Source organism: Accipiter gentilis, chromosome 32 (genome assembly GCF_929443795.1).
Source record: "Accipiter gentilis chromosome 32, bAccGen1.1, whole genome shotgun sequence".
In the NCBI taxonomy this organism is placed as follows: domain Eukaryota; kingdom Metazoa; phylum Chordata; class Aves; order Accipitriformes; family Accipitridae; genus Astur; species Astur gentilis.
Window position 1 is genome coordinate 14,432,156 of NC_064911.1, and position 21,029 is coordinate 14,453,184.

At 38.4% G+C, this 21,029-nt stretch overlaps 1 protein-coding gene across 10 annotated transcripts in view; it reads left to right on the forward strand.

Annotated features, from left to right (window-relative positions):
- Window positions 1–21,029, forward strand: part of DMD (dystrophin) — a 1,191,992-nt gene that overhangs the window by 117,040 nt on the left and 1,053,923 nt on the right. The window contains exon 1 of one of the 10 annotated variants that reach the window (XM_049835301.1): window positions 9,802–10,086. The exons of the other annotated variants lie outside the window; for them this stretch is intronic. Coding sequence (XP_049691258.1) covers window positions 10,068–10,086 — 19 coding nt within the window. The 5' untranslated portion in view covers window positions 9,802–10,067. Of the gene's footprint in view, window positions 1–9,801; window positions 10,087–21,029 lie in introns of those variants that run through there. 10 annotated transcript variants of the gene reach the window in all.

Below are 21,029 nucleotides of genomic sequence, written 5' to 3' on the forward strand. Positions count from 1 at the left end.
AATGGAGGAGCAGGGAGCAAAAGACAGAAGAGAGAAAAAAAATCTGTATAATTCTCAGTAGAGTTTTCAAGCAGAAAGTTAAAACCAAGGAGTTGGTTGGAGCAGTATATCAGCATTGTAGCAGTTGTGATTGGAAACTTTCTTCACACCTTTTGACCTACTTAGTAGTGAAGATTTATGTGTCCATTCACAGCTAGAATCTCATCTTGTTTTTAAAGAATAAAATGTAAGATTGCCCTCTTTACTTTTAGACATTCTTGTTATTGTAGATCAATGAAAAGGCAAAGAAAAAAAAGCACTGAAATGTTAGTGTATGATTAACGATTTATCAAGTTGTCTTATAGCTACCTCTGCTTGCTTTCTACTTGTTTAAAGGTTTGCAAAACTGCCTGCAGAGCTGCAGAAAGAAGTAAACAGTTCATACTTTAAAACAAAACAAAAACAAAACCTAACACCAAACAAGCAACTATAGGCATGGCTTAAATCCCAATTGTACGATTATTTGCACATATATTTAACTTCAAGCTCGAACTGACCATGAAACTGAAGCTCCTTCTGTTCGTTGTTTTATTTGCTGCACCTTAATTGCACTGTATGTGAGAGAGTCATCTTAGCAGTCACATTTGGTGAGTCGTTACCACGTTTCATAGAGGATTCATAAAGATACATCCAAGATTAAGCAATGTTTGACAACGATGATATCATTAGAAATACTCCATAAAAAAATAATGTCTCATAGTAAAGTTTTATGCTTATGATGTTTGGATATCTGTCTGTCTATTCTTGAATATGCTTATGCCAGTTTATGAACACCAAAATGCTGGTTCTTAATCTAGACCTGGGAACATGTCTCAAAAAATGTGAGACACTGTTAATTAGAGTCAAATTCAACTGAAAGAGTAAACGGACCTCTATCAATCTTAGGTTATTTAGGAACTACATAATTACTATTCTGTTAATTCATTGTGTACACAGAGAGGTGAAGACATGAACCAAAGTCAAATGAAAACTAATAGAACGGATTCATTAGGGCTAGAAGGGACCATTAAGATTAGACTGACTTCTCCCTAATGCTTCTTGTAGCTTTTGTACCACATCCATAGTTTTAAGCTAGACTTACAGCTTTTCTTTCAGAAACCTCTCAGATCATGACTTAAAGTTCTGGAGAGAACATCAGAACCAGAAATACTGTTTTGGCATTGTTCATGGTTAAATATTTGCAGTTGCAGTTCTGAATTTGTCCAGCTTCATCTTGCTATAAATATACTTTTTCTTTTGCTGGATTGATAGCTGCCTGCTATTACTGTTTTCTTTCACCACGGATGTTTTCAGACAGTAATTTCCTCTTAACCTCCTCTTAACAGCCTAGATAAAATAGCAAGCAACCAAAAATGGTCAAAATAAGAGAGGTTTCCAACTTTGTGTTTTGCCATTAATGAGGTTCAGCTTGGCCAGGGGTGCCCAGCCTGTAATTTTAAAGATGACTTTCACTCTTTAGAGTAATGAATCTGTTCCAGTTGCTGCCTGATACTTTTTCCCTGTTGTGTGATAAAAAATCAGTCAGTTTTTGTCATGGGACTGTGTGTATCTAGTCATATGATCAGAGCGTGTATTTGTTCATGCATGGACATGATTACATTTTTCTTTACATTATGCCTCTATCATGTGAATGAAGGTGAAATCCCCGTCTCACTTCAGATATGTCTGTTGTAAAAAGCTATGATCTTTGCAATTCTGCTTAGAAAATGGCATTACTGTGCTGGTCCTCTATGTAGAAAAAGAAGAAGACCAGAACCATTTGAGTTTTGTGTTAGGCTCATAATCAGTTAATCTGAAAATCTAGACACAATTCAAAAATACCGCATGAGGCAATCATTGAATCTATCTGTATGTTGTTCTGTTTTAGATAAATACCAATCCCTGTATCCCAGATATATCTCTGAAAGGAGACTGCAAACAGGAGAAAGTTTGACCAAGTTCATGTTGATTTTTGTTAGTAACACTCACTACTGGCTTCCACAGCACAGGATCAGTCTCAATGGTTATGAAAATCATTGAATTCGTTACTACTTTCATCATTCCTTACATTTCATTTGTTTTTAAAGATAACTAGTATTCAATGAATTGGGTGTAATCATTCTTCTAAAACTCTTAAGTATAACCATTGTTTCATATTTCCAAAAACCTATTTTATTGCAGTATAAAAATATCTGTTCCCATCCTCTGGATAGGCAAAAAAAAAAAAAAAAAAAAAAAAAAGGAAGAGTAAGAAAAGAAAAACCTACTTTTGTCACTGTGTTATTACTCCTTTATTTAAAGATAAAAAAACTCTGAATAATGCAGACTAGCTTCTAGCTGTGTTCCTTCATTAACCTTTCTGAGCTTGGATTCAGGTCCAGTGTCTGCATTACTTTTTGCGTAACTGGAACTGAAGTGATGACTATTTTAGTGTATTTTACAATCCATGTCTTAGATGTTATGTCACTTTGCATTATCACACTGAACATTTGCAACTTGCTTTCTGTACGCAGACTCAGGACTGTTCAATTAATTGGGATCACAACAGCAAATCTCTGACAAGCATTCTAGAGCAAATTATTGTGTAATCCTTGTGACATTTTGGAGGTGAAGAGTAAGGGAGGGGACAGTATTCGATGGAGCACCATAACTCATTCTGTTTGGAAATCCCGTATTTATTGGTCTGTCAAGCGATTATCAGCAAGACTGAGAGAGCAATTCAATTTACACTGATCTTAGTGGTCAGTTTAATTAAATTAAGACTTATCGGTGAGATGTACGTTAAGAAGGTTTTGTTTTACTGCAGGCTGAAGCTATTGTTGTAAATGTGATCATGTAAGATTTCACGACAGGGCTTTGAATCCGAGTGAGACGATGCAGGAAAGAAAGGGTTAAGACGAGTTGTGATTTAGTACCAAACTAGTGCTCCAGAATGGATTGGGAACCTCCTGCTGGAGATGTGCTACTTGCTACTTTTTGGATGGTTGTAGTTTTGGTGAGTTATGGGGTTTTGGTTTTCTTTTTACTTTCTTGGCACAGTATATAGATGTGGGATCAGAGTCATGGTGCTGGTCAGTGAAAAGCAGAATATATTCTGAAGGAAACACACATTTCCTGAATGTCAACAGATGTTTTTTGCTGTTACAGTCGTATTTTTTTCCTTCTTTAATAAATAAGTTTGACTGAATAAGCTTTACTAAAAACAGAATATAAATGTTAGCTATAATTTTCTTGTAGACAAGCTCATTTTTATTTAGGTAAAGACAGACCATACAATGGGAATATGAAGTGAACAGGACTTTCAGGCAAACAAATAAAATCAGAAGACGAGGAGTAAAAAAAAAAAAAAAGGCCAAAAATCAGGAAAGGAATTAAGGGGTCTGTATTTCCAAAGAAATACAGAAAAATATTACACACTGAAGGTTAGGGAAGACATGATGTGCTTTCCTTGACTCAAGTGTACTGGATTTACAGTTTGCGTGTCTTCCCTGAGCAGTGCGGGGAGCTCTGGTAATGAGGTCCAGCCTTCAAGGCTTCCCAAGGATGTATGCAACATGAGCCCATCTTTGTGAGGGGTCTTGTTTAAAACTCAGCTTGCCAAGGCTGTTCTGTTGAAAGCAAACACTGCCATAGTCTGAGGGTGCCCAAATAACCTGGTCCTTATCTTAGTTGTCATAAAAAAAACTAGACAAAGGAAAGCAGTGCTTTTGAGGGACAGTGTGAGAAGGATGGAGCAGCACAGATTTTTTGAGGAGTGAGGAGGCTGAGGTGGTAGTTTCACTCAGAAGCTGCCCCAGATGCTTCCTTGTGGCACTGAAATAGAAAAAAAAATGCAACTGGATCAAAAGTTAAGGAAGAAAATGCGGTGTAGGAGAAGACAGTGACAGTAAGGACTGCCCTGCAGGAGTCTGGGGAACTCTGCTAGAGACCTCTGCTGCTGCCTGAGAAGGTATGTAGCAACAGAAAAGCCTCGCAAGAGAAAGCAGGAGCTGAAATATCTTGAAATAATTCTTACTATATAGCTTGCCTAATTATGACATTATCCAAACTCCATGCAAACAGTAATTTACAGCAAAGTGGGATTATAAAATTCAGTGAAACTGTGGTTTGTAAAATTATCAGAAATCATTGCATCCAGCAGACAATATTTGTATCTTAGGATTTTCTGACAGTTGTCTGTAGATAAGGTTGGCTTTTTTGGTAGTTCGGTACCCTGGGAAGTCCAACTGGTCTTTGGGAGTGGGTTTGCGTGCAGATAAGGTTTTAATAACGTTTCTTTTACTTTATCACGACACCAGCTGACAACTGGACAAGCTTCAGTACATTATGCTATATCTGATAATGTCTTTAGTTCTTATGTGCACAGTTTAAATTCAATATGTATGGTCTTCCAGGGCAGAAACTGCTTTTTATCTCCATTCAACCAAGTAGACATCATATGGCTACAGTAATAGCAGTTCTTGAATATTCCTGAGAAACTGAGTCAGAATGCATATAATTGTAACAGTGAAGTAATTAGGATCTAACATATCTTTGTTGCACCTTAAAATTTAAGTATATTACTCCTGAAAACACCCCTGACTCCAAAGATTTATTTCTCATGTATTTATACATTAGTTTTCAGGGAGACTAGTGGGCAGCGCAGTCATGGCTCACTAACACATAACACTTGTTATCTTCCAACTTGGGATGGATGAAAACGTTTGCAACAGATAGGTAATTTTTGTTTTATGCTTTATTATAACTGTGTGGCAAAACTTACACATTTTGATTTCCTGACCTAACGAGGCAGTCCTTTACTATCACAAACAAGACATTAGGTTGAACAGACACGTTTGAGTTAGGCTTACATACAGTATCATCCAAGGTAGTCCAAGCTGTGAATGTATAAAGGAACTGAAAATGGAAAAATTACAGCCACCTGATGTAAGGGGATACACTTTTGGATCATTTGAGATGTTTTCAGAGACTGCAAGTATGATACAGCAGTAATGACCTTCAATTTTCCTTTTGTATCCTTCTTTTGGAAAAAAAAGTCAAAATATAGTTATAGCTTGTAACTTTTAAAAACCCCACTGTTTTAAAAGCTGTGTGTTTCCTTGGCAGGCTGTTATCACTTGATAACACTGGCAAGAAAAGCGTAAGACAGAAGTACAAAAATAGGGCAGCAGGTTGATGAAAATAGAACTTTGTGGTTCAAAAAAGTGTACACATCCACCCCAAACCTCTGAAATAGAAGCATATATTAAAATTCTGTGTCTCTACACATGCATATATATATATATATGTAAAGTATACAAAAGTGTGAGAAAATATACAAAAATACAGAATAGCTTTATTTGTATACATTTGTAGGAAAGTATAGAGACATGCTGTGAGTGTTCAGCAAGGCCTCACAGCACAAATGAACAGCTATCTTCTTCCATAATGTGACACTAAATAAAGCAGATGTTGACTTTTGATCTTGAAGCAAAATCAATTTCCAGTGGAGTTTTGCCTTTGACCTTGGCGGAATCAGGTTTTTGCCTGTGATTTTATCAATTTGTTCTTTCTGAAAGCCTTTGTGGTTCTTGGTTGGTTTGTTTGGGTGTTTTTTGGTTTTTTTTTGCCTCTTCTCTAGCTATTCTTTTTCTAATCCCAGATTATCAAAAATCACTTCAGCCTGAGGAAAATGTGTATCTCTGTATAAAGCTCATTCAGTAGTAACAGCTCTCAATTATAGAAGGATATAACCGGTTTCCTTGTAGAAGGCTCCTTCTCCAGAGCAGTTTGTAAGGACTACTTTTACTCTCTGGATAAACTCTGTTTTTTCTTGCAAAACCATGCAAGTTTCTCTCCTGTGTTCCAAATGACGTAGGGAGACAAAGATAAACAAGATCTCTGCTCTGATATCAAACTACCTATGTGGGTTTTCTTTTTCAATGGCTGAGTTCCCTACAACAGCACAGCTCCTCCATATAACACCCTCCTTCCCCAAGTCAACCCCTGCTCAGGAACGGAGGGCAGAGAAGCTTCAGCGATGTGGGAGGAAGGAAAACACTGTGGCAGGCACGGCGAGGTGAGAAGGCATTTAGGTAGGGTGGGAGAGATGGTTCTTGAGTGCTCTTCCAGCCCACGAGGTGGACGGAGGTCAGAGAACGAGAGTTGGTGTCCCTAAGGTACGGCTCTCCAAACCTACGAGTCCCGTACAGGGGAAGAGTCCAAAGCTAAGCTCTGGTATATGATTTTAGACTTGCTTTTCTCATCAGATGATTTGTGGTTATATTTCGTGCCTGACGTGAAGAGTTGTATATGACAGAGGAGTTTTATGGTTCTTTTGGACGTGACCAAAAAAAAAAAAAGTTTGTGGACCTTCTTGCCATTAGTCCGGATTGCTTATCGATTGTAACACTTCCTTTAAAAAGAAATTCCTTCCTTTCACAGAAAGCACTTGATTTTTGAATAGCAATAACTTTGCCTAGGTGTAAGGGAACCTAAGCAATGGTGCTTAAAAGTTTAGGGGTATTTTTGCTTATACCAACTAATGATCCTGAACAAGACTGTACCTATAAGCAAATGTACCCCTCTTGTGGAGCTTAGGAAAAAAAAGAACAGTAAAGCTTTTGATAAATGCCAAACATAAATGATGAAAAGTAACCATTTCTGTGATATTTGTATTTTAACAAACTCCTTGCTGGGTGAGGCCTGTCCTTGTGTTCCTGTGGTGCAGGTATGCAGAGTAAGGATGGAAGCAACTGCCCTTTGCGGTGCATGTCTGCCCTTTCTCAGAGTGATGGAAAACAATTTCTGTAAGGAGAAGTAGATTACATTGAAAATTGCTATTTCTTCTTCCCAACTGAAATTAAGAAATTGAGCAACATGCTCTGGCTCGTGCTAGACTCCTCTATACTCCCTTATTTTATTGTGAATCACTAATTTATGTAACTGAGTGGGTTTACTCTTCCTCCCCCCCCCCCCCCCCCCCCCTTTGATTTCTTTCCTGCTTTTCATGCTTATGCCAAATTTGTCAAATGTTTGAAGGTTTTGGGAATAGACACTGTGTCTGGTCCTGTTTCTACAGTACTTGTTTCTCCAAGACACGGATGTGACAGTGGTCTCCGTGTTAAAAGTGTTACAAAGACTAAATAGCTATATCATATGGAGATGATCATAGCATCCCTATTTGTAATTGCTTACTAACCTTGTTCTGTGCTGTGCTAGTGCTGGAATAAGCTTGCCATCATATACATGTTCAGTCATGCACAGTTTCTGCTGAATTTTGTTTGGAAAACAGGTGAAAAAAAGAAAACGCACAACCTGTTCTGCTCCTAAAAGAGGCTTGAAATTGCATCTCGGAGCCTTCCAGAAGTGCGGCAACACGCTATTCTGCTGTGAGATGCGCTTAGCCCTGCTGCAGGCATCGAGGCATTGCCCACGCTGTAAATGGCGTGGAGAACGTGCCTAGATGCTTTATTATCTTGTGCATTCAATTAAAAAAGTTTTAGCTGCTGTCTTTCTTTCCAGGACTGAGTAGTTCAAATGGCTTAATCTAACAGGTTTAACTGAAAGCTACTTTCACATAACCGTCTAGGCTGTTGTCCTAAAAGATGGTAAGTCTTGAGTACAACTCTCAAGGACATGAAATGACCTTTAGTTTCAGTTGAATGGGTTGTTACAGCGAACGAAGAGAGGCTGAGTATGTTTCTTTGGGTGACAAAAACAAAGCACAGCAAAGTTGAATTCAAGCTGGAGCCTAGTTGAATTTATTACACTTCTATTTGCTTGCAGCTCAAGTGAAAAAAAGTTTAGTAAATTGAACAGACCCATTTCTGAATACATCTAATATATATGCTGGAGCCTTTCAACTCTGTGTGGCAGTTCCACTCTGAAAAGCGAAGTGGGTTATAGAAAATATACCCTCCTCCGAAGGGGAAGAATGTATTTTTCTGAACATTCTTTGGTTTAGAGTGGCACAAAAGGTGATGTATCTCGCATGCTAACATCTCCATCATGTGAAATCAATGCCTGCATAGTTTGGGGGTTTGGGCTTTTTTTTTTTTTTCTCTTTTAATCTGGATTTCTAGATTTCTACTTCTTTTTTTCCTCTAACTTTTAATTTTGTTCTTTAAAAAAGAACATAACTGCCAAATTTGGGGGTTTGCTGCATTTAATAACAACAGGTAGTCACCTAGGTAAATAACCTTTGTACTTAATATTTGTATTACATGGTTTTGGAAAAAAAAAGTAAATCTTGAGAAAGAAACAAATTCTTACTAATAAACTCTGCTGAGGTGTTAGCAGGACCATGTAGCTGGACCTTTCCAACAACCGCGATGCTACTTAGTGCAGGATGCAACAGGAGGGAAGAGTTGTGGCTGACCATAGTAAATGTAGGAGAAGCCACTTTAAGTCCACATTGTGCAGTAATATTTAGGCTGTCTGTTCCTTTGGAAGCATCTCTGTACTGGGCTTCTGTGCTGAAAATAGAAAAGAATGGACATTTGCTTTTGTTAGGAGACTGCTATATAGTTTGTGATTATTTTTTTTTATTATTTATTTTTTTCTCCTCCTGGATTGGGTCTGCTGTCAGGTGAATGTGCTGGTTAGTAGTATCTTTTATCTACACAGATTCCAAGGTTTATGATTACTCCCGGTTTTACACTGCCCACAAAAGCCAGTTTAGCCTAGTTAATAAAATCCCCAGATTTTAGAGATCTTCACAATGCTTAAATACAGTACCATACTAACTCAGAATGGAGTGGTCCTAAGTATTTACTGCCTCCACATCTCCTGCCTCTTCGCTGTCATGGTTTTATGCTGCACTGTGCCTGACAGACCACACGCTCTACAGCCCAGTTGAAATACTAGTGTAAATCTTTCCTCGACCAATTCTTTGCCTACTGCTTTCTCTCAACAAATGTTTCTAAAACTAGCCTGTTGGCTAGTAAAGGAACTTTTGAATTCATTCTGATATAGTCTCCAAACTTGGATTAGAAGACTTTTATTGGAGAATAATAGTTAATAATATAATAATCATGTTAACTGGAATAATCAGGACAAAAATATAGAGAAAAGAGGAAAATTCTTTTGTCTGTACACACATCCCCCCCCTCCCCCCCTGTCATTAAAGAAAAAGAAAAAAAAAAGAAAACCAAACAACCCTTTCAGGGTTAGAGCAAGCATGTTTGTTGAAAGACAGCAGAAGGTGTTAAAGTTGGTTATGGTAATATGTGTTGTACCTATCCTTCCCCTCTTCTTTGAGTTTAAAAAAGAAAAAAGGAGGGGAAGAGAATCATACCTCTTATATTTTCTTTGCTGGCTAGAATTAGGGAAGAACATACTGCAGATGGAAATATACTGTCATATATGAAAGAGATGTAAGCTGGTTTTAGAGAAATGATACACAAAGACGACCACAAAGAAGAAAGCGGTTCCTATTTGATGAAGCAGGTAGCCTTTTTTTTTTCTTTTTTTTTTTTTTTCTTAGGGACTTTAAGCCTATTTGAATAGGATTGTAGAAGCAGGAAGAATAATCTGTCTCACACAGAGCCGTACGCTGTACTCCAGCGTTCGAACAAAAAGCCGACAGGAACACGAGTGTTCCCAAAACGTTGCTCCCTTGCCCTGCTTCCCCGGAGCACCGCTGCTCTGCTGCTGCAGCCTGCCCTCCAGAAATCCTGGGTGAAAGAGGAGGGCTGCTACTGCTGGGGAAACTAAGATTACTGATTAGGAGAGAACATAATCAGGTAGATTGAGCCTGTGTAGGGAGAAACCATTTCAGTGAGAAGGGAGGGAGTGCAGCATACGCCGGCTGCCTACCTTGGGAGAGTACCTTGCTGTTGTTTAAGAAAACAAAATTGGCCGTAATTCTCCTCTCGGCTTCCGAGAAGAGGGTGCTCTTTTCCTGCCCGTGAAGCTGGAGGGTGATTGCGTGCGTGCGTTACCTGCGCCTGGCAATGAGTCTCCCTCCAGGTTTCTCCTACTTCGGAGAATGTGTTAGAGAGAAGTACCCACGGGGAGATCAACTAAGCGCTTCCCCACGAAGGTAGCAAGACACTGCGGTGCCGGCAATGCCTGGGGATGCCTCGGGTGAGTACCGGCTGTAAATGAATGCAAGGACTATTCAAAAGAGCGAAGAGCAGCAGCAACGCAACCCTAAAGACGGCATTTAGGTCAGTTGGCTGCCTCCCGGGATGTCTGTGGCTGGCCGGGGTGCTGCCGGCTGCGTCGAGGGGGCTGCGGGAAGTTCTGCCTAAAGGACTCCAAAGTTAAGGGCAAACGGGGCTCCCGGGAGGGGACTGACCCCGTCGAAGCGCCAGCTCCGTTCTGCCCGATAGCCATGCCTTGCAGAACTTTATTTTGAAATCCGCTTCAAAACGGGTTGGCGAATAGCAACAGGGTGTTCATAAGGAAGGGGAAACAAACAAACATTTGCATGCAGTAAGTTTTGGATTAGGTTAAACAGATTTTTTTTTTTTTTTTTTTTTCCCCTGCCGATGGACGGTGCAGTGTGTTCAAATCGCAATACTGAGTGTTTGCACAGTTGTAGATAATAGATGCTAGCTGATCAAAGAGGATTTAGTTGTTTTACTAAATGCGTTCCTCATTATAAAGACAGCAGAAAGATGTAAAGTTTTCTGCAAACAAATTTGGACGTGGTCAAATGAATTACTCAACTGATGATATAGAAATAGCTTGGAAACTGGGCCATCGGGCGAAAACAACCTTGCATTCAGTCTAGGGTAATTGCATAGGCTTGTCTGCAGAGGATTGATCCTGAAAAGTAGCTAAAGTAACTTCCTATCTTTCAGGCCATTTGGAAATAAAGCTTTAGAGAATATTTGACTGTATATATGTAATACAGTGCTCCACTGGGGGTGAAAACATTAATGCTAGCTCCCGTTATGAATAGCTACCTTGATGCATTGTAACAAGTTTTATTCTATTCTTCCTTCTAAAAATGGGGGGACAATATGCATTTTCTCTGAAACAAGCAATATTTTTTTGTCTCATGCAGGAAAAACCCCAGAGATTTCTGCAGTAGTTCAAAACTGAAGTATCTTCAGGGTATTTCAAAACTAATTTTATTTTCTCTTCCTATTTTTTGCATCCTTTCCTAACTTGGAAGTATGAAATAATGGTTGCTCCATCATAAGGATGTAGCATTGTAGCACTGTGTAGCATTGTCATTTATAAATCTATCTTTACTGGAGTGATTAAAATACTGTTTTCTGTTATTAAATAGCTTTTATTAATCTTTTCTCTTAAAGAAAAAAAAAAGTTTTGTTTTTATTTCTATTTCAACATTTGTGCTTTATTCATAAGACACATTTCTCTGGAAACTACAGAGGCCAGTTAATGGTTTATGAGTTCAAGCTGAGCTGAATATAGCTAAGCTCTGTCTTGCTTGACATTTCATCAAAAGCTGTGTTGATTTGCAATGTTTACGGACCTATTTATTGAACCTTCACAGCTTGAACTATGCCACCGAGCTTGTTGACATTGCTGAGTTTATCTCTTGGTGCTTGTGCAATCTCAGAAGAAAAGTTTAGAGCAAATGAGTTATAACAAACTTGTCACAGTTCATAAAATATGCAGTTAGGACAATGAAGTTGATCTTCTTGTTCATTGACCATGATACATTAGAGAAATCTGAGTAGGCTAACGCAATCTCATCTGGGTAGGTGAGCGTGTGTCCTTCTCTGTGATATTAACTTTCAGATTTGACTGTAGCATCTTCCGGGCTTTAGAAAGCAGCTCGTAAACAGAACAAACATTTTCAGTTCAAAGGACTATTTATATTTGAAAACAAAACCCAGCTGTTTTGCAGCACTATATAACATGATTATCTCACTTCCATATAGATCTTACTTTGTGAGGAGTGATATATCAAATGAGTAAACAGCAAATTGAATCAGAGGCTCATAAATACCATAAAAAAATAATTTGGCTTTTAACGGTGAGAGCATCCCATGCTCTGTGCTATTCTCCAGAACATCCTGTCTGCATAAACCCTATTTTTAGCCAATAAAATAAGATATATCTTGCTATATAATCTACTACTATTACTGGATCAATAGTGCACATTATCATGGTTTCAGACACTTCTCTATGTAACTTGAACAGAAATAGATCAAAGATAGTGCAACTGCCTGGCATCTCTGCAAAAGCAACAGAAAACTATGCGCTATTTATTCAACACCAGTAAAATGGATAGTTTAAGGAGTCATGGATTCTTTTTTTTCTTTTCTCTTTCTTTTTGGGTTACAGGGGAAGCTGTTTTCCCATGTGAACGTTTTCATAGCTACCATTAACTGGGTTAACATAGTTGTTCATTCTCCTTTTAGAACTGTGGGTATGCAGCCAGTTATAAACATCCAAAAGGGAAATCGGATATTTAAAAAAAAAAAAAGGAAAAAAATTGGAGAATTTTTCCATGTAGTTGAATGGTCTTTGATTGGGCTCTTGGTTCCTTTTCAACAATGAATGAATAAAGAGTTTATGCTTTTCAAATAAAAAATAATTGCTTATTGATTGTTGAATGCAAATTGTGTTCGAAGGGTACAACAGGAAAAAAAAAATCATAGGAATATGCTGGGGGGGGAATATTTGCTTTGCTTAATGATTGCTATGTAATGTAGCCTGCTGAATTATCTACGAAGACTTACTACGCTCAAATATCTAGACAATAGAGACCAATAAAGTCTTTCAGCAAGCCAGTCTGAGCAAGAAATGAACATTGGTGTCTTGTTTCCTCAACTGCCTGTGCCTTAGCAGATTAGTCCTCTAACTTAAATGCTTGAGTTTGGATAGTGAGGAAAGCCCTGATTTATTTAATAGAACCTTTGTGTGAATAACTTTAAGGTGTTGCTATCTGATTAAAACATGCTTATGTAAGTAGATACAGAAAATAACCAGTCAGTCCTCGTAGTTACGTACAGTTTCTTAACTCTGTGGAAAATGAAACATTTTGGAAAGAGCATTTAAATTAGCAAGGATTCATCATCAGAAATTCTAAAGTTAATGGTGTTCTGTGTGCATGGGAGGGTCAGCTGAAGTCAGTCTGGGGAATCTACAGAAATCCACAAGCTCCTGAAATACCTTAAAATATTTGAATATATTTCATAGGATTGTATCTTTCATAATGATATTTCTGATTTTATTTACTTCATATCCCTCAAGCTATTCTCTTCTTATGCCATTTGTCAGCTTGGCTTCTGAATTTTCTTTTCTCTTAGAGTAGCAACATCCTCTGGTCTCTTTTCCTTTTTACGTGAGAATTCAAGAAGAAGGGCAGACATAGGGGGTCTAAGTGTCTTCAGTCTGTGCTGACTCTTGTACATTGGTCAGTGTTGTATACAGAAAAGGTTCTTAATTTAGCACTCATTAGACAGTAGGACCAATTTTTTCTGCCTGAAGTTAAGCCTTGTGAACATACTGGAAAGCATTGGGATTAAGGGCAGTATTAGATTCCAACTAAAATGTCTAGCTATCTTCTGTAAAAATATACTCTTAAGCACCCTGAATACATCCTATGTGTAACATTGAACAAGGTAAGTCTTAAATATAGATAGCCTTGCGAGGTAATTAAAAAAAAGAAAAGTTATATGGATTTTTCTGTTTACTGTTTTCCAAACAGAATGCAGAACTTATGAAAATTTCTACTTTACTTAAGTTTTATTAAGCCCATCTTAAGCAATCAGTATTTAAATTATCATAAACATGTAATTCTCAAATGCACTGTTCAGCTTTGCTCACAGTTCAGCCCTGCGTTTTTGTCAGGTACTTGATGTGTTCAGCAACTGCATATTTTCTGGCAGATGGAGAACATCCCTTTTAATACTCATCACAGGAATAACTATTCCTACCAAATGAAAGGGAATTTGCTGTAAGCATTCCAAGATGTGTTTGACTTCAGTTTGTTTAACAGCTAAATGCAGTGATGATAGCTACAAGCAGCATTTCAGGGGAAATTGTTGTGGGTTTTGCAGTCTAATCCTCATCCACCAGAGCAGGACGCTCCCATGAAACTCAATTTTAAAATAAATATTATATTGGATGTTAGAAAGCATCAATTCGGATAGTCAGGTCATAAGTACGAGCATGGTCAGTGCAAAGCTTGGGTGAAAGGCTATTGTGTTGCTACTGAACTAGCTTCTTAAAGATTATAATAAAAAAGTTGAGCTATCATTTTATCATTAAAAAGTTCTCACTACTTTTCTTTCCTCCCTCGCAAAACAGATTTTCTATGTGTACAGGAACATATTTAAGAAATTCACTTCCATTAAAAAAGGTGTACTTTTATGGCCTATTTAACAGCATAGAGACTAATGCCGATGATGGGTTGGTTTTAGGACTTTACTCTTGGTCAAGGGAAAGAAAGAAGCTTTCTTCAGTATCTTATTTCTTGGAGATAAAACTTAATCAGCCTAGCGGAATCAGCGGAGCATCATTGTCTGCCTGTTTCAGAGGAAGTTATGGGATAAGGGGGAGTAAATAAGTTTCTTGAGGCAAATGTACAATAAAATTATCAAAATAAATAATTGGAGATAGATTTCTCTAAGTATCTCCATGTTATAGAAAGGAGAAGAAATTTCAAAACCAAACCAATAGCTTCTCTAACTTTTTTGACAGAGATTGCTCAGGTAAGTTGTCATCATGCCAGTTTTATACCTTTATAGTGAATAAAGTCACAAGTTCTGTTTTGTACAGTATTTGAAATGTAAATGCTTCAGGCAGAGGCTATTCTTTCTGCTTGTTTTGTGTTGTCTCAATCAGTAGACACCAAGCCCCCTAAGTGCTAGTATGAAGTGAAAACATTATGAATAATACAACATAATTTAAAAAATAATAGCTGTCTCAAAATCCTGGTTCAGGTAAACTGATAGGGTGGTCTGTGAAAACTTGACCATAATATGTAAAATGAGTATATGGTTTTCCAGGGTTGTAACAAGGGAAGCTGGTACTGAATCTTCTGCTGACAAGCTCAGGCATGTAAGATTCATTTGTTTGTTTGAGATTTTTTTTTTTTTAATAAGGTGCTTTTTTTTTCTGATTTACTCATTAAGTTTTACTAGTCTTTGCCATTGTGCGCCTAAATAAAGACATGCTTCTCTTTTATAAATGGTCTGCTTGAAGACTTTACATAATTGTGCTATAGTAATGCCATCGTTTTAAGATGGTTTTTTTTTTTTTTCATTGCTAAGAACCATGGTCAGTGGAAGATTTCTTGTTAAATTACTGCAAGATAGAGTCTAGAAGTATGCTATTCCTCATTAAAAAAAGCCTTTGCTCTCACTATTTTTTTCCATTGGTCTGCCAAAACCCGTTGATTTTGAGAACAAAAATATAAAGCTGCTTTGTTCATTCAGGATTTTGTTCTGAGAAGGTAGCGCTAGGTCACAGGATGCTATGTTTAGAGGCAGGTTTCTGGGTTAATCTCTACATTTATAATATCAGCTAATTTTGTTTGGGTTTTTTAATACATTCTTCCTGACTGAAACAAAATAAGAAGAAAAGATATGTACGTCAATGAAGAGATAAAAGCCCATGCCTGTTAGCATTTTTTAATGTTTTTATATTTTTTTTTCTGAGGTTGTCCCAAAACATTCAGAAACGATGAGAATTAAGCAAAATGCTCCTGGGTAGAATTCACTGTGGCCTGGAAAAGACTGAAGGCGCACACATACATAGGGAAGACAGTATGAATTCCTTTGTTGGTGTGATTAATGAAGCGTCACCTGTAGACAGGAGTATTGGTAATGAGTATTGGTAATTGGTAGGATATGCCCCCCTAGCCCTGGTCACCGGTGACTTGCAGCGCATCCACGGTTAGAATTCCTGTCTCTCTAAACGATCCAGATAATTCAGATACTGTGCTTTTACCATTTACCTATGTACTACCTATGTGTATTCATTGGCTCTTCTAGTTTCAAAACTTGAAGCAAAAATATTAATCTGACTAATTCCTTATTAAAACAGTCTTTGCCTACTGCCCCTAATCAGACTGTGATGTCCACTGATTTTTTCTTGGGCCCAGGACCCAAGCAAGCTCCAGGCAGCTGCTCTGAAAAGCTGTAAATTGGATCACCATGTTAGTGGTTGGTCCTGCTCGCTCTTCTCTCCCCCGTCCTCCCCCGGGCCCTTTCCCCAACAAGGGGCTGGGTAGCGATGTCTGAGGATGCTCCTCAATTGCCAACGAGGTGCAGCCGCCTGCATCGAAGTCGCTCTGGTCCCTGGTTTGGGATGGGTCTTCGGTACCTGGCACAGTTGAATTGGAGGGGTGAGCGTGGCTGCGGCAGACTGAGAACAGCCCAGAAATCCCCTGGAGTCATTTGAATCCTCCCAGCTTTTCCACTACTGGCCACAAAACTCGCTGCGTCTCAGATGTTGGGACTTCTCCAGCAGCAAAATTAAATTTTGTGGAAGTGATGAGAAGAAAATAAATTACTTTATCCTTCACCTTTGGAAAGGGGAAACTAAATCTCGGTTGTACTTCTGAGAACCTTTTGAGTCAGCTTGCGCAGCTCTCGCAGAGAATTGAAGACTTTGCAGCCATCTCAAGTTACTTTATTTTTTGTGGCTTTTCCTTTGCCTAGAGGGCTGATTTTTCTGAGCAGCGAGTTCCCCAACTTACTAGAGTCATGTTTTATCATCTTGATGAAATTTCCACAATCTCGGAGAGCTTTACTGCATAACTAATTCAAACCTTGTTAGTATGCTGCATTGCACTTAGCTGTAGATGTGTCAACAGAAGTCTGTGATGAAAGGAGATCCAAGGAACAATATCCTCAAAGATGTCACCGAGATCACTATGGGGTATGTTCGCAGTAGTGTGACACTGCAGTCTTTGGAACATTTACATATAAATTCTTAACTATTTATGAAGTGCAGCAGGCAAAATCCTGTAACATTTTGTACTGGAGTGACGTAACTTCAAATTTAATCCTGGGAAATTCTGAGCAAGCTCTTTAGGTTCAAACAACTGAATCTGTCTAGATTTCTAGCTTGTTTTCTGCTTCAACTGGATTTATACAATTGATTCCCATTTTTGCCTTATAGCAAAAGGAATCAAGGAGAGAAATAGCATTTGTGGTAAACCCCCTGTTGTGATCATTTGAATTATTGAAATAACTTGTGAAGGATGGGTATTGACGATTAGTAAGTTCCCCCTTCCCTTAACAACACAGTAGATGTTCTGGTGATTTGTACCAAGAGTGGTCAAGTAATCTGATGTGTTTTATAGAAGCAGCTAGGAGTATTTTAAAAACTGGTAAAACATTTTTTGGTTATGAAAGGTTTTTCCCACCATTCTTTGGAAATGAAGAAAAAGAGAATTTATTGATGGGTTTAAGAAAAAAAAAATTAATACAATTTATAGAGTTTTAGTAGCATGGCAAAACTGTGTCATGGACACAGATGATCAACAGCACACCATCAGAAAGTGATGACTCCTCACAGGTCAGCTCTCCTGAGACCTCCCTGGAGTGCGGTCTCTGCTTTCGGGATCCCCCCTAGACACAGATGTACTGAGCAAGTCCGGAGCAGGGCCGCAGGATGGTTGGGGGCTGGAGCACATGGCATGGAGGAACTGGGTTTTTTCACCTTTCAGAATAAGGCTGGGTGAGAGGGATGGCCATCTACCACTGCCTGCCTGGAGGTTTGTAGAGAAGAGAGAGACAGATGCTTCTTAGAGGCGCGTGGCGATAGGACAAGAGGCAAGGGATGCGAACTGGAAGAAGGGAAAATCAGGTCAGGTATAAGAAAAACTTGTTCTCAGTGGTCGGTCACCGGAATGGCTTGTGCAGAGACATTGTGGGATTTCCATCGCTGGAGGTGGTCAAAACCCACTTGAACGTAGCACTGAGCAATCTGCTCCTGCTGCCCCTCCTCTGGCTGTGGAACTTGGACAAGGAGACCTCAGGAGGTCCCTCCCAGCCTCAGCTGTTCTGCAGTTCTAGCTATGGAGCTCGTATTAAGACTTTAACATTGCACAGTACTTTTTGTTAAAACATCACTTGGGGTTTTTTTGATGAATGCAAATTCTTAGAGCAAGAAATGTCTTTTTAGGAATTGGATCTGTTCCTGGACTGAGCGAAGAAAATTGTGATAGAAAAATCAGTCTGAAAATCAAATAGCTCTGGCTAAATTTTCTTATGATGCTGTCATGCTTATTAATTGGGGGGTTTTGTTTGTTTGTTTCAAGAAGTCAGCAACTTTTGAGCCCCAGACAAATTTTGAAGCAAAATTTTCCAGAGCTGGGGAAGAAAGGATAAATAATTACAAATTATTTTTCAAATTCCATGATTGCCTTCTATTGCCACTTTGCACAGGTAGCAAATTTAAATTTCATCTGAGTGTAAAGAACAGAGGACAGAGTGTGTGGCAGTGTGTAGCTAATCTTTCTGTACAAGGGCAGACATCACTGATCTGTATTATGTTGAATCTTTGAAGCTTAACCCAGATCAGTGTCCTGAGCAGAGCAAAATGCAAACACTTTGTAAGAGAAATGCTTTGAAAGAAATCTGTTACCAAAGTCTTCATCTTTTAATTTTAGTTTCTTAGCAGCTGGTCCTTAGTCTACCTAATTGCATTATAATGGCTTTATGCTGCACCAGATGCTAAAGGGATAACATTTTTCTTTCCTGGATAGCAATGCAGTCTCTACATTTGGAATTCTGTTTTGTGGTTGTCCCTGTGTTAAGCTGTGCCTCAAGCAAACCACAGGTACTGGATTCTGATTTTATATTAAATAAAACCAAATTCTTTTGAACCTCCTTGAGAAACAGAAATAAAAGGTCTCTCTAAATGACAGAATTTTGTTAGTGACTTAATCTCCAAGTATTTCAACCTTTGTTCTAAGTGCAAAAATAATGATTTACATCCTGTCACTACTAGTGTTTGCTAGCAAACACTAGCTTGTTTCCGTTCCTATTTATCAGTCTTTATTAAGTTGTTCTTTCTGTGTGCATGGCTAGACCTATGCAGTGGTCTAATTTGTTATGTTGCATGGAATAAGGCTTTATGAGAAGGAAGCAATCTGTCTTTATGGCTAATTGCAGGGGCAATCATCATTCACAGAGGCTGTGATCAGATTATGAGTTTCCTCAGCCATCGTTGCCAAGATCTGATTTTAAGGAAGACGGGGCGGGGGGGAAGAGTTAAGAGTGCTGTTGCACTTTCAGTCAGTGCAGATTTACTGTTATTGAAGAAGGCTTCTTTCTTTCATATGCGATTGTTCTGTATGCCCTGTTTGGGAGCAAAGTAACGTCGTAGCAGCTCCCTTTAAAAGCTTGAAAGGAATCTTTAAATTTGAAAGTGGAAAACTATTTTTTAGTAAATGGAATTCTTAAATTAATAATCACCTGCCATTAAAATAATATCAGTAGATAGCATCTCAGCCATCTTAATTATTTTATAACTTGTTACATAGATCATGCACAGTGTAATTTACTAATAGTTGTATTGTTTTCTTTTGTGTGGAAGTAGCACACGAGAATAATTTATAATTACATTTAAGATGTATCTGACCTTATTACAAGGAAAAAAAATAATGTTACTACTGAAATATTTTTTCTGTTCACTGATATGCTAATTTGGGGCTATCAACCTCAATATTACATAGAATTTTAACTCCTTCCTGTAACCCTAACTTTAAAACCTATCAAAGGGCATCACTTATTTCTGAAAAATGGCTTTGCATGTTTTCTTTTAAAATAACTGCTTACTAAAGAGAATGTGTTTTGCTTCTGAGACTAGTGGGAATTAAGAACATATTGAACATTTAAAGAATAAATTTCCCAGTAATGCCTGAACCCCTTAACAAGCACTAGAGCTGATGGGAGTGGAGGGCAAAGAAGGTGGTGTTGAGACTTTACGCTTCCATTGCGGGAATGCAGCTTCAGATTAAGGCGCTTAAATGTAAGCGTTTTCTTTCCAACTGTCGCCAGTGAAGATCTTGGACCAGATTCAGTTGTGCCCACTGAGGTATTCAGCATTAAGTACAGTGAGATGTCCTGCCTGGCTCCGGCTGGTGCTGCAGGAGGATGAGACTTTCGTGCCCCGTGTCCTATCTGCAAACCCCGCGGAGGTGTCATTGGTTGCCACAGAGCACCAGTTGCCTATATATATATAGGCAAGAGAATACCACCGTGAGGAACTGCAGTCTCTGAAGCCTGGAGAAGAGTCTTAAAAAAGGCACTTAGTGGCTGTCGAGATCCCTTTGGACTCAGCAGACACTGCTGCTGGGGTCTTGGTTCAGTTGCCAGCATTGACAGAATCATTTCGTGTTATTCGAGATCTATAGCATCTCCTGTTCAGCCTCTAAATGCTCATGCAGAAAAGCATGTCATTGCCAGGTCCTCTTATATCTACCAATGCTGTAAGCCCTTCTGAGATATCTCCTATGCATTAGGTGCTTGTGTGGAGATAACACTCTTTATAGCCTCGTCATCATCATCTCTAATGAGATTTTATTCTTATTTCTAGGGTAGACACCTAAATTAAGGTTCTAATTTCAAACTCAGTCTCACTCCTTAAGTTGTTTTTCTTCAGTTTTGAAAAGAAATATTTTTCACTGTGTTTATTTTTTGTGTGTGTAGAAACTCATATTGCACATTTTTCAGTTATAATTTATGATGGTGTTTTCTATTTCTCAGTTTGCAAGTCTGAAAAAAGAGAAGGGGAGAAGAGGGGGAAAAGGATGAGGGAAGGGCAAGTGAACAAGAAAAACTACATAAATCTCTTCATGAGGTTTTCTGGGGGAAAAAAAAAAAAAAAAATCCCTGAATAGATATAAACTTTTCATTACCTGTAGAGCATAAATAATTTCAACATGCCTTATGTCTTACCTTTTCTTCTGATCAGTAAAACAGTTTAATTACCATTTCTCCCCACGAAGCGACTAGCCTACAGATAAATGCTATGAATAGCCCTCATCCCTCATGAATGAGAATTCCCTCCTGCTATTAGTAACTGTCAACATGCATGATTGTTTCTGCACTAAAAGTCTTGGTAGAGTTCCTCGTTAATTA